Source organism: Bos taurus, chromosome 18 (genome assembly GCF_002263795.3).
Source record: "Bos taurus isolate L1 Dominette 01449 registration number 42190680 breed Hereford chromosome 18, ARS-UCD2.0, whole genome shotgun sequence".
NCBI classification, from domain to species: Eukaryota; Metazoa; Chordata; class Mammalia; order Artiodactyla; family Bovidae; genus Bos; species Bos taurus.
The window spans coordinates 45,982,368-45,997,059 of NC_037345.1; the positions used below are offsets into that span (position 1 = coordinate 45,982,368).

General features: G+C 56.0%; 2 protein-coding genes across 3 annotated transcripts; both read left to right on the forward strand.

Annotated features, from left to right (window-relative positions):
* Positions 1-67: 67 nt before the first annotated feature.
* On the forward strand, positions 68-9,866 carry USF2 (upstream transcription factor 2, c-fos interacting). Of its 2 annotated transcripts, NM_001001162.1 has the most exon segments (11): positions 208-269; positions 540-586; positions 694-812; positions 956-1,156; positions 1,576-1,726; positions 1,860-1,947; positions 2,252-2,310; positions 8,769-8,863; positions 9,006-9,134; positions 9,234-9,323; positions 9,325-9,591. In NM_001001162.1, coding segments are annotated over 10 exon segments (1,041 nt in total). In that variant the 3' UTR covers positions 9,325-9,591.
* Positions 9,867-12,543: 2,677 nt separating this feature from the next.
* Positions 12,544-13,991, forward strand: HAMP (hepcidin antimicrobial peptide). The gene is made up of 3 exons (NM_001114508.2): positions 12,544-12,679; positions 13,622-13,681; positions 13,772-13,991. Exons 1-3 carry the CDS (start codon positions 12,593-12,595, stop codon positions 13,871-13,873), a joined length of 249 nt encoding a protein of 82 aa, NP_001107980.1. The 5' UTR covers positions 12,544-12,592; the 3' UTR covers positions 13,874-13,991.
* The last annotated feature ends 701 nt before the right edge of the window (positions 13,992-14,692 follow it).

Sequence of the window (14,692 nt, forward strand, 5' to 3'; positions counted from 1 at the left end):
GCGGCGGCGGCATCTCCTCCTCACATGACCCCACTGTTTGTCCCCGTGATCAGCGCGAGCGGCTCCCGTGTCTCCTCCGTCCCCTCCTGCCGCGCGGCGTGAGCGCCGGGCTCGGGGCCCCCCCGGCCGCCCGCCCCTCCCCTCCCTCCCCTCCCCTCCCCTCCCCTCCCCCCCGGGCCCGGCGCCCCCCCCGCCCCCACCCCCCCCATGGACATGCTGGACCCGGGTCTGGATCCCGCTGCCTCGGCCACCGCTGCTGCCGCCGCCAGGTAAGGGAGCCCGGCCGGCCCGTGCCCCCGCGCGCCCTGGTCCCGGCCCTTCGGCCTGGCGACCGGGCCGCCATGATCCCGAGCGACCGCCCGGCCCAGCTCAAAATGGAGGCCGCTAGGGAGGGGGAACCGGCACGTATACCCCCGGTCCCCGGTCCCCAAGGGGCCGCCGTCGCAGACTGGGCTGGGCGGGATGGGGGCCCTGCACCTGGGCGAAGGGGCGGGGGCGCGGGCAGCCCTGATCCCCTCTTCTTCCTGTGCTTCTCGCAGTCACGACAAGGGACCCGAGGCAGAGGAGGGTGTCGAACTGCAGGAAGGTGAGTGCTCGCGGGGCCCACCAGGGCCGCGACCTGCGCCCGGGAAGGCACTGGGGGCGCCCTGGTTCGCGCCACCTCTGACCATCCCCGCGACCCTCCGACCGCAGGCGGGGACGGGCCTGGGGCGGAGGAGCAGACGGCGGTGGCCATCGCCAGCGTCCAGCAGGCGGCGTTCGGCGACCACAACATCCAGTACCAGTTCCGCACAGAGAATAATGGAGGACAGGTGAGGCTAAGGGCCCAGAGCCCGGCGGGCAAGTGGAGGGCTGAGTCCCGGACGGGCGGGCAGGCGGGCGGGCTGGGAGGGGCTCGGACCTGGCCCCTGCCCGGGCCCCAGCGCGGGTCTCTCTGCTCTGCCGCCCCCTGCAGGTGACGTACCGCGTAGTCCAGGTGACTGATGGTCAGCTGGACGGCCAGGGCGACACAGCAGGCGCCGTCAGCGTCGTGTCTACGGCTGCCTTCGCAGGGGGGCAGCAGGCTGTGACCCAGGTGGGTGTGGATGGGGCCACCCAGCGCCCCGGCCCCGCTGCTGCCTCTGTGCCCCCAGGTCCCGCAGCGCCCTTCCCACTGGTAGGTGCCCAGCATCCTCTGGGGGGATGGAGAAGGGGCACTGGACACTGACTTTGTTCTTGGGGAGCGCCAAGGGGGTGGGGCACGTGGGACTAAGATGCTGCCTTCAGGCCCTCAGGTCAGATCTCTTGTTTTGCACGGTGAAACCTGGGGCAAGACCTTCGGAACATCTTTTTTTGTTTGTTTTGTGAAATGGGAATCATGGTCACAGGGCACTCTCTTAGAGTTAAAAGTGGGTCAGCTCCCCAAGTGATTGCTTAGTATCTGTCAAGTTCCAGGGCTGTGAGACACAGGGCAGAGTGGGACACAGGGGTTCCCCACTCTCTGTAGAGAATGCAGTAAACATCAAATATGGTGGCTAGGGGATGGATTGGGAAGCAAAGATGGCTAAGGGTGGCCTCTGTCCTCCTGCTCCCTAGGCTGTTATCCAAAATCCCTTCAGCAATGGTGGCAGCCCGGCTGCTGAGGCTGTCAGTGGGGAGGCCCGGTTTGCCTATTTCCCAGCGTCCAGTGTGGGAGATACCACGGCTGTGTCCGTACAGACCACAGACCAGAGCTTGCAGGCTGGAGGTAAAGGAAGGAAGGGGCCAGGGCGGAAGGCAGGGGAGGCAACAGGCCTAGCAGGGAGGGAAGCTCCCCCCCAACCCCTAGCCAGTTCTGACTCTGCCCCCAGTTTTAGTGCTAACCCCCACTTTCCCTGCAGGCCAGTTCTATGTCATGATGACGCCCCAGGACGTGCTTCAGACAGGAACGCAGAGGACAATTGCACCTCGGACACACCCCTACTCCCCGTATGTGCAGGAGACCTGGTCCCAGGAATAGGGGACGCTGGGAGGGCCTGTCGTGGGCACCCAAAAAGAGGAGGTTTTCCCGGGATGGGAACCAGGCAGTTGAATACACAGCAGGCAGTTGGTGTATTTTTTGGTCAGCTTTTGCTTTTCTAGTTTAAGTAAAGAAAATAACATTTTCTCCCTCTCTTTGTCTCTGCATATCGATTTGTCTTGCAGAGATCATTTTTAAGTCTGACTCCTTAATAAATGTTTGGACACACAGGCTGGAGGTAACATGTACCCATTTTTTTTCATACTCTTCTAGGAAAATCGACGGGACGAGAACGCCACGGGATGAGAGAAGGAGAGCTCAGCATAATGAAGGTAAGGTCAGGCAGGAGCTGCTAGGCCTCATGGGCTCAACCCCAGCTGGGTGTTTGGAGTCACAGATCAGTGGCCGGGTTATTGATCCAAGTACTCGAGAGGTGTTGGTTGAATGCTGGGAAGGCAGAAGCAGAGAGGCTACTTGTCAGCAGCAGATATAGGCAGGAGGCATGAGCTGTGGTATATTTGTCTTCCTGGCTGGTGACTCTAAAGTAATGACCAGCAGTTTAAATGGCGAGTTTCACATTCATGTGTGGATTTTCTGCTCCTCTGGGAAAGTTGGGCTGCTCTGGTGCAGCTGGACCTGCCTTCCCATGTGGCAGCTGGTTTGCTCAAGCCCCCCACCCCACTGCTTGCCTGGCTTCCAGAAGTAGCTCAGATCTGAGAGAAAGTACATCTGAAATGAAATTGCAGGCAGTCTGTGTCTCTGGCTCAGGCCGGCGCATGAACATGTCCAGGGAACACTTCCACCCAAATAGCTGTCATTTGGCAGATACTTCCTGAAGGAGGATTCTAGGCTGGGCAGTATGTGCCCTGTGCTAGGTATGGAACCTAGCGTGGAGTGTTTAGGAAACTCGGGTTGGCTCAAGGTAGTGTGTGACTGAACACTGACTGGAGGAGCAGGTGATATTTCCCCAGGGAGGTGGCCTTTGGGAGTGCCTGTCCAGCAGAGGGAAGCACAGGAAGTCAGGGTGGAGAAGGGTTGCTCCGGGGGTGCTGGTTTGGTTGTAGCAGAGGTTCCTTGTGGAGTGCTTGGGAGGGCCAAGGAGGGCCTTGAATGTCAGGGTGAGGCCTTGAGAGTCCTCACTGTGTTTGATGGGGGGTGGCTGACGCAGCTATGCTCTGAGCGGCTCGGTGAGTTCAGACCTTTACTCAGCACATATGTGCTAGGTGCCAGCCCCTGTTCTAGGCCTCAGATACACCCAGATAATGGAACAGGCACCTTGGCTCTCAGAGGGTGTTCATTCTGGTGGGAGAGACAGAAACTACACAAAGGTGCAATAAGACGTCAGGGAACGTAAGTCATGTGTCATGTGAAGGAAGATAAGGCTGGTAAGGACTTGGAGGGTTATGGTGGCAGGGAGCTTTGTGGGCCTCTCTAGAAGTGACGCTTGAGCAGGCGCCTGAATGGGCTGCCCACAAGCCTGAGGAAGAGTCCCAGACAGTGAGGGATAAGCAAGTACAAACACCCAGCCCGAGCTGGAACAGACTCGGTGTGATTGAAGAAGAGCAGAATTCAGGAAAGGAAAGAGGAAGTTGGCAGAGTCATGGGAGGACTGGCCAGGGCCAGATCACATGGGTCTTGTCACAGGCCCTCCCAGGGCCCCCACTCCTGGATCTTTGTGCTGGTTCGAGGGGAAGTCAACAGAGGGGTTGTTTATGGAGACTGGATACTAAGGGTGACGGGATGCCAGAAGCTAGGAAAATAGGAGGTGACTGCACCTGTGGGCCTCAGACAGGACAGGGCATGAAAGGGGGTCAGGGGAGGGGACAAGCTGTAGGGGAGAAGAGGCCAAGGCTGAAGAATCAGGATTTTATGATGGGGTCAGGTTCATTTAAAGGGAAGCAGTGAGCATGAGCTTGGTTTTGGGGTGTGGTGGGTTTGAGGGGTCTCCTATTGGCTCCCAGGCAGTCCCAGCTCTGCTACATACCAGTCGTGTGACCTTGGACTGGCTCTTCATCTCTGTGCCTGTTTAGTCCTGTGTACGAATGTGTTAACATGACTACCCCAGAGGCTCATAGTGAGGGTGCAGCGCGTTGAGACGTGAGCCCTCAGCTACCCCCAGGCTATTGTGCTACCTGCTAAGACCACAGCAAACAACTCTTGGAAGATGAGCCAGTCACTCTCCACCCTGCTGTCACTGTGCCTCTCACTGGGTTAATCCAGCTCCAAAGTCTTGACTCTTCCTCATCCTATAAAAGTCAGTCCTGCTCATGACCTTGCCCTTTCTGACCAGCTGCAGCCAGCCCACTCTGTCCTAACCTGCAGAACGTTTGACCCACCCTCTGCCCGGCAGCCTCCCTGTACCCTTGGCAATCTGGCTCATTTCTCTACCAAAACGGCGCCATTTAAGGTCACCCGTGATGACCTCATTGCCAAATTCACTGGCTTCCTTTCCTGCCTGCACTCCAAGCATCTGGCCCTGCCCATTCCCCTCTTCTCGGGAACGTTCCTTTCTGCTCTCCTTGCCCTGGTTCTCCTTCCGAGCCTGTTCCTGAGGGCAGGGCTTCCTGGTCACCTGGAAAGCTTGTTAATAATCACCATCTCTAGGTCGTCCTCACGAGATGCTGAATGGGTAGGTCCGAGGGTGTCTGGGAGTCTGCGCTAAAACAAGTTCCCCAGGTGACTCTTCATGATGGGTAAAGTTGGGAAGCTGCTTTGGCTGTTAGTATCTCTTGGGGTCCAGCCCCTTCTTCCAGTGGTCAGGAGAGTGAAACATCAGGCCTGGGGACGGTCAGTCTCCCCTAGTCCCTGTCTCCAGATGTTGGTGTGTGTCATTTCTCCCAGGAGAGAGTCTGCGGGCTTTGTCCAGAAAAGTATGTGACTCCAAAAAGATGAGACTGTTCCCTGATGTCCTCCCAGGGCTCCCCAACCCCGTGCACTGCCAACAGCTGTCTTTCTGCTCCATCTCTCTCATGCTCCTCCGGACCCATATTTTGGGGTGCTTGTTCCAAATTTCTATTGCTGGTTGTCCTTGAAGCATCTCACACTCAACTTGTCCAAACCAGAACCTGCCGTTGTCCCTCCTTCCCAAAGCCTCCTTCTTCCAGAGCAGCAAGAGGGATCCCTGTCATGATTACTCAAGCCAGACCTGAGAGCCAGGCCACTTCAACTCTGCCCTCTTTGTCCCTCACAGCCACAGGACCCGAGACACTGTGCCAAAGTGGACCTCCAATCGACCTTTTCTGCTTTTCCCTCTTTGCCATGTTTCTTGATACCACAGGGGCCCATCTCTGGGCCGCAGGCAGATGTCTTCAGGGCCCCAAGGAAGTCAGTATACCTGGTGTAGCAGAAAGGGGAGTGGTGGTCCCCAGCAGTGACTGGGGGCCAGTGTGTCTGTCCTGCCTGAAGGGTGGTCTCACAGTGCCCGCCGTTGCTGTTGTGTCAGAATTTGGGCTCACTACTCAACCTCTGAAGAAGCCAGAAATCCAGATCTTTACGTGAAAACTGATTGCTCAGTTGCTTTTTCTATTTCTTGGTTCCTACTCATACTGTGACCAATTTATGTGTTTTGCTTAACTGGGGTTTGGTTTGCTGGGTGTCTTCCCCCAGCTTTTTAAGACGATTTTTAAACCTTTCTTTTTTCTCAATACAGGCCTTTATAGTTGCAGATTTCAGTCTTATACTGCTTTAGCGTTATCCCATTTGGACAGGTTGTGTTCTCTTGTTATTCAATTTGGAATGTTTCTTGTTTTCCTGATTATTTTTTCACTGACCCATGGGATTATTTAGAAATGTGTTGTTTAACTTATGAATGTTTATGGGTTTTCTGGATTATCTTTTTTTTTTTTTGAACATTTATCTATTTGGCTGCTTTGGGCCTTTGTTGCATCATGTGGGATCTTTAGTTGCGGTGCCCAGACTCTCTAGTTGTGGCGTGAGGGCTTAGTTGCTCCACAGCATGTGGGGTCTTAGCTCCCCAAGCAGGGGTTGAACCCACCTCGCCTGGATTTGCCAGGCGGATTCTTAACCACTGGGCCACCAGGGAAGTCCCCTGGTATCTTCTTGTTACTGATTTGTAAATGAGTTTTGTTGTGATCGGAGAACATACTCTGTATATAACTTAAGTCCTTTGGAATTTATTGAGACTTTATTTTATGGCCCTAAATACAGTCTATCTTGGTGAAAGCTTCTGTGTGTGCTTGAAAAGGCATATCTGCTGATGTGTGTGGAGTGTTCCATCAGTGGTAACTAGGTCAAGTTGGCTGACAGTGTTCAGATTTTCTGTCTTCATTTTTTTGTCTACTTGTTTTGTCGGTTACTGAGGAGTGTTGATATCTCTAGTTATATTTGTGGATTTGCCCATTTCTCCCATCAGTCCTGGCAGATTTTGCTCTAAATTGTGTTTTAAATGTTGTATGGCTACGACTTAAGCCTTCTGAAGAACAGACATGGCCTTGGTTTTGACTGGTCTTCCTCCATTTCACTTGTGCTGAAGTGGTCTCCCCAAGCCACAGGCCTGACTACATGCCAAGAAGGGCCCCAGACTCGAGGGCCTAGACCCCTCGGGGAAGAGAACACAAGGTCCAGACCCACTGACAGGGCATTCAGGGCCTTCACAACCTATTTCTGCCACCCTTTCCGATCCCCCTGCCCCAACTCCTTCGCCCACCAGAATGTTTCCATGTCGCCTTTTCTGGGTTCATGATGCCTGTCTGCCCACTGTCCTTCCTCTCAGAAACCAGCCCCATCTTTCCGTTCTAAACCTTTCTCTGAAGAGACAGTCCACCCCACTCCACGCTGAAAGCAGTACTCCGCCCGGGCATTCCCCAGGCACTGGGCACTGTCTTCAGTTGTAACCCCCAGTCTGTGGTGTCAGTGTCTACCATTCACGTGAATTTCACGTTGGTGCTGTGAGTGCTGGCACGACAGCGGTTGAGTCCACCATGGACTGGCCCTGCAGAGTGCCCTGCACACAGTAGGGCAAGCAGTAAGTTTTGAAGAAGTGAATACGAGCCAGAGGTGTCCCTTACCCCCTGCCCGGCCCCCAGTGAGGAAGGGAGGAGTGGGCATGGGATGCGGCTGCAGCATGGGACCCAGGCTCAAGGATGTCAGACTGCAGGAGGGTAGCGAAGGGCAGCTGTCTGCTCGCGAGCTCCTCAGGTGGCACCTCAGAATGGATGTGGAGGCTGGGCCGGACTCTTAGCTCAGCTGCTGTTCGGGGCCACAGAGTCCCCAAGGACCGTAAGACATGACCGCCCTGACTGGGAAGGTTCACTCACCAGGGTAGTGATGGGGCACATGGCTGTGTACTCACTGACCCCAGGGCCAGGGTCAGGCGAAGCTCGATACCGGGCAGTATTCTTATCCCTGTGGTAAAGGGAGGTTGTGGGCAGCAAGAGAGGAGAATGAGGGAGGAAGCAAGTCCATGTGGGAGGGTGTTGTCACCCAGGCCAGAGTAGGGGCACTTGGAAGGACCGGTCAGCAGTGAGAGGACAAAAGCAAGTGCCAGGGGAAGACAGTCGGGTTTTCTTCTAGTGGCCAGGCACGTCCTTTGAGGGAACAGCTGGGTTGAGGGGCAGTGCTGGCCTCAGGAGGAGAGGGGGTCAAGGGCAGCCTTCTGGCCCACCCCACTTTTCTCACTCGCATCCCGACCCTCTCCGCCAGTCGCCCAAGCCTGAGAAAATACTCTCCTTTACCCTCCTTTCCAAATCCCACCCACAGTCTCCCCTTCCTATAGTGACCACCTGCATCTGTCCATGGACTGCCTTGGCAGGAGGGTGAGACTGTGGGGCCAACTGGGCTTTCTTGTGTGCCCCTAGCAGTGCCTCGTACTGTGCTTAGAAGGTGAGGAAAGGCTGGGACAGCTTTCTCAGTGAGCCCCAAACCAGGGGTCTCAGGCTGCAGTGCAGGCAGCCCCCAGGCAAGTCGTGACAGGCCACAGCAGAGATGCATACGAGCCCTGTCTGCAGGGGGCAGCTGCCACTCAACTCAGCAGACAGAGTGAGACAGAGCAGACAGAGTGTTATAAATCACACATCTGGACTTTCCAAGTAAAATCTGCCAGTAGCTTGTCAAACCTGGCCTTCAAGATAGGGTTCGTGGTGTTTCTGGGTGACCCAGTGCCCTGATGATGGGCCAGGCCCCTGAGAACTGCAGTGCCAGCTGGGGAAGCTGAGACTTGCTGCCGGGGCCATGGAGAAGGATTGTAAGTGGAGTGAGATGTGGTCAGACTGGGATTTTAATGATGAAGAGAAAAACAGGACTGTGGGGTCCAGAACTCGGGATACATGAGTACCGCCATGGAGAATCAAGTTCAGGGGCTGTGGGGACCAGAAAGGGTCATCCGGGTCCTGTGTAAAGGGGCTCTGGCCCCTTCTTGCCTCCCAGGGACACGTGCCCACTGTGCCACAACTCCTTTTTTCAAAAGAGGCCAGTTGTTATGTGAACTTTTCTAATTTTTAAATGTTGACTCAAATTTTTCAAAACCTGCTGGGCCAACCAACAGAACAAACCCTGCAGCCCCTCAGCTGTCGATGCTGCGCTGAGGGTATATGTGGCACTTGAGGGTGGCACTTGAATTTCTCGGTTCCTATTGAGGAACCATGTGGAGCGGGCTAGAGCCAGCTGCCTGGGTTCAGGTCGGGCCCCTGCACTTGCTGGCCATGTGACCTCGGGCGGGCCCAGCTGTGCCTCGGCAGCCTCGGCTCTCGTGGCATCTGCCTCGGGAGGTAACTTGCCCGGGCATAGAGGGAGCACACTGGACACAGCCTTGTTCCTACTCTTTTCGCCGCAGTGGAGCGGAGGCGGAGGGACAAGATCAACAACTGGATCGTCCAGCTTTCAAAAATCATTCCAGATTGTAATGCAGATAATAGCAAGACGGGAGCGGTGAGTGTCCCCCTGGTCCCCCAGCCCCCTTGCAGAGAATCCGTCTTGAGTGCTGGGCGTGGGAGTTGTCTCGGGCTGAGACGACTGGTGGGCATTGGCTGCCAGGCAGTGCTCACTGATGCTCATGCCCACCACTCCCCAGAGTAAAGGAGGGATCCTGTCAAAGGCCTGCGACTACATCCGGGAGCTGCGCCAGACCAACCAGCGCATGCAGGAGACCTTCAAGGAGGCCGAGCGGCTGCAGATGGACAATGAGCTCCTGCGGCAACAGGTGAGCCACAGGGCTGGGAGGGCAGGGACGGGGGGCGCCCAGGAACCCCAGGACGCGGGGAGCCAGCTCTGGCTGCTTGTCCCCCGTCGTGTCTGGCAGATCGAGGAGCTGAAGAACGAGAACGCCGTGCTCCGCGCCCAGCTGCAGCAGCACAACCTGGAGATGGTGGGCGAGAGCGCCCGGCAGTGACACCACCTACCATGCGGCGGGGGCCGCCTCCGGGCCCCCACCGTCCCCTTCCCCAGCCCTTAGCACAGAGAGGGACAGACGCCCCTCCCCCAGCTGCGTTTTTTATAGTAGATTTTTAACAAAAAAATGGGGAGAAATAATGCATTTCTGTGGATAAGCGCCCACCGCCCTCCTCAACTTGGAAACCATATCCCGTCCCCCATTTGTCTGTCTCCCTTCTCCCGGCCCCCACTCAACCCGGCACTTCTGGTGGTCTCACCTGGAGGCCAGAGGGAGGAGGACAGAGCCCCTGCCACACCCCGCTGCCTCCTCGGACTCCCGAGGTACTGAGACCAGGGTGCTTATGGGGAGGAGGGGGTCCTGCGGGGGGCCTGGACCCAAGCAGGGAGGCCACGTCCCACCCCACCTCTTGTTTCTGGAACCCTGCTCCCCTCTGGGTGTGTGAGTGTGTTCTAATTTTCTTTATGGAAAAAATGGACAAAAAAATAGAGAGAGAGAGGTATTTAACTGCAATAAACTGGCCCCATGTGGCCCCGCCTTGTCTGTCTGTGTATTTGTCCATCTCAGATGTGGGGAGGGGGTCTGGGGTCTACGCAGGGCTCCCGGGGACAGGACCTCGCTCTTCTGTTCGTGGCTGAGTACCAGTCCCGGCCATCCCGCGCCGCCCGGGACCCAGTCTGTTGGTTGTACAGATGGAGGAATTAAGGGATGAATAGTGTCTTTGAGGCCCCAGGTGGTGCATATGTGGTGTGGGGGGCAGGGGGAGCCAGGGTCAAGGATATGCCACATGTTTTTGGAGGAGAGGCTGGGGTCTTTCATGTCACCAGTTCCTAAAAACAGGACTATCTCCTGACTCTGCCCTTCTGGGCTAACGCCCTCCCCTCTGCACTAGCCAATGGTGGGGCCTGGCCTTGAGCCCCCCACCCTCAGGGAGGGCAGATGGCCAGGAAGCCAGGCTTGGCCCGTCAGCCTGTCGCCTTGCACCGCGACTCTGGCGCCTGTGCTGTGACCCCTGCCCCTGGTTGATGATGAAACCTGGCCTGAGCTGAGATGATGCAGTGATGCCTGGGGGGTGCTGCTGTGTCTCCCTGTGGGTGAGCATGCAGCCCCCATGCAACTCCAGCCACTCCCAGAATCTAGGTCTGGTCACCTTGCTGAGCTTGCCACCCCACACCCATCCCAGATATCCCCGGCTGCTTTCTTCCTTCCCTCTGAGAGCCCTGTCTCCTGTCCTGGCCATTTCTCTTTTGGAGAGTGAGACTGTGTACAGCTGGGGGAGCCTAACAGATGGCAGGAAACTGTTACTTCCCAGGGTCCCATGTTTTCATGCTTTTCGAGTGGGCCTTGGCAGCAGTTCAGGGCCAGGAAGAAGAGTTCATTCCTTGGCAGCACCATCCCCAGGCTCGTAGGGTTGTCACTGGGTGGCCCAGGAGTGACAGAGAGAAGACAGCCAAGGACCTATCTCTGAAGTCACGATCTGCTGTTCCCCTGGGCCGTGAGCACCCTAAGATGGTTCAGGTCATACGTGGCAATGAGATTGCCACAGCCAGGCATCCTTGGTTCAGCTCCTCTTCCATCGTATGCAGGAAGCCAGCCCTCCAAAGAAAAGCCTGATTTGTAGTGTTTGCCAATGTCTGTGGTGTAAGTACACCCACCAGTGGGGGTTTCAAGGTGCCAACATGATGTTCCCGACTTGAGTTGGGATGCACACAGTGTGCTCATTGAGCCAGTACAAGCGTGGTCTAGCAGACCCACCGTGCCCTCCTGTGTTTTCTGGAAGCAGGAAAGCCTGGTGCTGAGGACACAGGACCCAGGCTGGAGGCCCAGCTCTGCCTCTGGATGACCAAGCTTTGGCAGTGTCTTAAATCTTTGCCTTCAGCTCCTCTCCCTAAACAGTGAAAAAGATGAGTCTCTGGACCTCCCTGATGGGAGTCCAGTGGTTAAGAATCCAACTGCCAATGCAGGGGACGTGGGTTTGATCCCCAGTCTGGGAAGAATCCACAAACCACGGGGTGACTTAGCCCATGCTCCATGACTACTGAGCCTGTGCGCTGCAACTACGGAAGCGCACACACTCCAGAGCCCCTGCTGTGTGACAAGAGAAGCCACCGCAACGAGAAGCCCAGGCACTGCAAGGAAGAGTAGCCCGTGTGCAGCAATGAAAGACCCCAGGGCAGCCATAAATAAATAAATAATAAATCTTTAGTTAAAAAGTCTTAGGTGGGCATGGTGGGCTCCTCTCCCAGGAGCAGGGTTTGGGAAGCTGGGGGGTCGGTGGCTGAGAAGGCAGCTAGGGCCCTGAAAGCAGAACAGAGCCCGGGATGGGGCAGGCAGGAGCTGCTCAGAGGCAAGGTCGCACGGGCTGAGTTAACACAGAAATGAGTCAGTGTATCTGTTGGCTTGTGAGGTGCAGTCATCGGGTGTTCGCTGTTACCGTCACCACTGTCCTTTTTGGCCAAAACTTCACAGGAACATTTCCCAGATCCACAGGGCCACGTCTTAAGGTTCTGACCCTTGAGAAACCCCACACGTGTGCTGGGGGCTCCTGTGGACATGAGCTCCTGCACATGGGCATCACGGTGTTCCCTCCCAGGAGCCAACCTCAATCCAGTGCCACTGTGGTTTACTGAGTGCCTGCTCTGCATTAAGTCCTATCCTAGAGAGTGGTGACCAAGCTGTGAACAAGGTAGTTGACAGAAGAATATTCTCATGGAGCTGACATCCTGGTCGGAATTAGTGAACTTAAAAACAAGGAAACACTTGTGTTTAGGAAAGGCTGTTCATGAATAACATAAAAGATGGTGGGAGAGTGATGAGGGGCCCGGGAAGTGACAGCCATACTGCTTATGAATGAGGAGGTCAGGAACCGTGTGAGGTGGAAGAAACCTTACTCCTGCTCTTCGATCCGTTCTACTGCAGGGGCAAAAGGGAATGTTTTTCCTGAAATCAACAAGGTGATGTCATGTCAGGGAAAGTGTCTCCCAGGTGGCTGACTAGAGGCGTGTGTCCGTGGTCGTGTCTGCCCCACCTCCTGGACACACCTCTGTCGGCTGAGGGTGACACAACCCTGTTCCCTGTCACCTCTGTTCCCGCTTATCTCTCCCGCCTTTTCGGCGCCACCACCTTCTTGGAAATGAGTTGGGCCAAAGGGGAGAGGGCTTCGCATCCCCGCCTCCCCCAGGAGGACCCATAAAAGCAACTGTAACTGGGCTCCCAGACACCAGAGCAGGTCCTAGACCTAACGGCAGGACGGCCAGACAGACGGCACAATGGCACTGAACACACAGATCCGGGCCACCTGCCTTCTGCTCCTTGTCCTGCTCAGCCTGACCAGCGGCTCCGTTCTCCCTCCCCAGGTGAGAGCCCACAGGGCCTGGGGCCCCGGAGGGCAGCCGGAATCGCTACGGCCCCTGGGAGACGACTGCAGAGGGCAGAGGGAGACCCCCAGCATGTGGGCAGAGCTCAGGGCAAGGGAAGGGGGGACAGACAGCTGTTCAGAGCACAGAGATGGGGTACTAAGCGGCAGGGTCTGGGAGCCCTGATCTAATTCCACAGTGATTTACTGAGTGCCTGCTCAGCAGTAAGTCCTGTTCTAGACAGCGGTGACCAAGCTGTAATAGTCTCATGGAGCTTGAATATTCTCATGAATATTCTCATACATCCAGGGCAGGAAACCAGCCAATGAACTTAAAACAAGGAAATATTTGTGTTTAGGAAATGCTATTCCATGAATAACGTAAAAGATGGTGGGAGAGTAATGGTGGGGTTGGCTATTTTGTGAGAAAGTGTTATTTGACCTATTTGGGAGGATAAGAGAAGGGGGCAGCCAGCAGAGACCGAGGTGGGGGCAAGCACGGTGGACCCGAGGAGCAGAGGGCTGGGTGAGTGAAGGAGATGGTAATTGGGGATGAGACCAAGGGGTGGCCGTGCCAAGTCTTACAGGCAAGTGCAGAGGAAGCCCTGCAGGCTTGGGAAAAGGAGAAAGCTGAGATCTGACTGATAACACGTGGGGAATGGGTTGTGAGGGGCAAGATACAGGGTGGGGACAGGCCTCCAGGCCATGGAGGGTCCTATAGAAGAGTGAGCAGCTGCAGAGAGGGGAGGAGACAGATCTGGGATGTTTGCAGACAGGAGAACCGCCTGTGGGAAGGAGAGGAAAGGTCCGAACGAGAGGCCACTCCTGGGACTCCAGCTGGGCCAGGAGATGCCAACCCCTGGGGAGTCACTGCTCCGGGGAGCTAGACTGAGAGCTCTGCCAGTGCCCTGCCATCCTCAGTACCCCCTTTTGCTTTTCACAGACACGACAGCTCACAGACCTCCAAACCAAGGACACAGCTGGAGCGGCAGCTGGCTTGACGGTGAGAGCCCCTGGGACTCCCCTCTGAGCCTCGCCCGCCTTCCCGTGCCTGCGCCCCCTACGCCCAGCTCACTGCCCTTCCTTCCCACAGCCCGTGCTCCAGAGACGGAGACGAGACACCCACTTTCCCATCTGCATCTTCTGCTGTGGCTGCTGTCGTAAAGGCACATGTGGGATGTGCTGCAGGACATAGACCACCCCCCCAAACCCCCGCCCTCCGTGCCCTCCTCCCTTATTTATTCCTGCTGCCCTCCAACACTCGATGAATAGTCTTGAAATAAAATGGCTGGTTCCAGCTCCTGTTTTCCAAACCAGAGTCTCTGTTGTCTTTGCTCCCTGCCCAGGTCTAGGCCAGAGGCTTGTCTTGGGCCCTGTCTCGGAGGGCCAGTCCTCCTCGGTGGGGTGTGCAGGGTCTGTGTGTACTGGGAGGTCGCAAGGAAGCTTGGTGAAGGATATGTTTTCTCTTCTTCCCCTACTTCAAAAGACCTTGAATTTACTTTGCAACAGCAGGGAGTGAAAGTTCAAGTTTCCTCTTTGGAATCTTCTTAAAAACGGGTAAATTCAGATCCCTAGCAAGGGTTCTCAGAGCAAGATCTGGGGACTCCTCCAGGGCCCCACAAAGTGGAGACAACTAAAGATGCTACCTATCTTTCTCACACTCATTCTCTTGAGAAGAGACTGTGGAGCTCTCCAGAGGCTCCATGACATGTGTTGATCTTATCCTTCTGACAGCTAGCTGATGGTGTGCTCTGTGTCTTGTGCTTTAAAAATGTCCCAGTTTTGGGACTTCCCTGGTGATACAGTGGTTAAGAGTCTGCCCACCAATCTGGGAGTCTCGGGCTCGATCCTTACTACAGGAACTGGGATCCCACATGCTGTGGGGCAACTAAGCCCAGGCTCCACAAGAAGAGAAGCCACGGCAATGAGAAGCCTGCACATCACAACTACAGAGTAGCCCCCGCTGGCTGCAAGTAGAGAAAGCTCACTCGTAGCAACGAAGAACCAGCGCAGC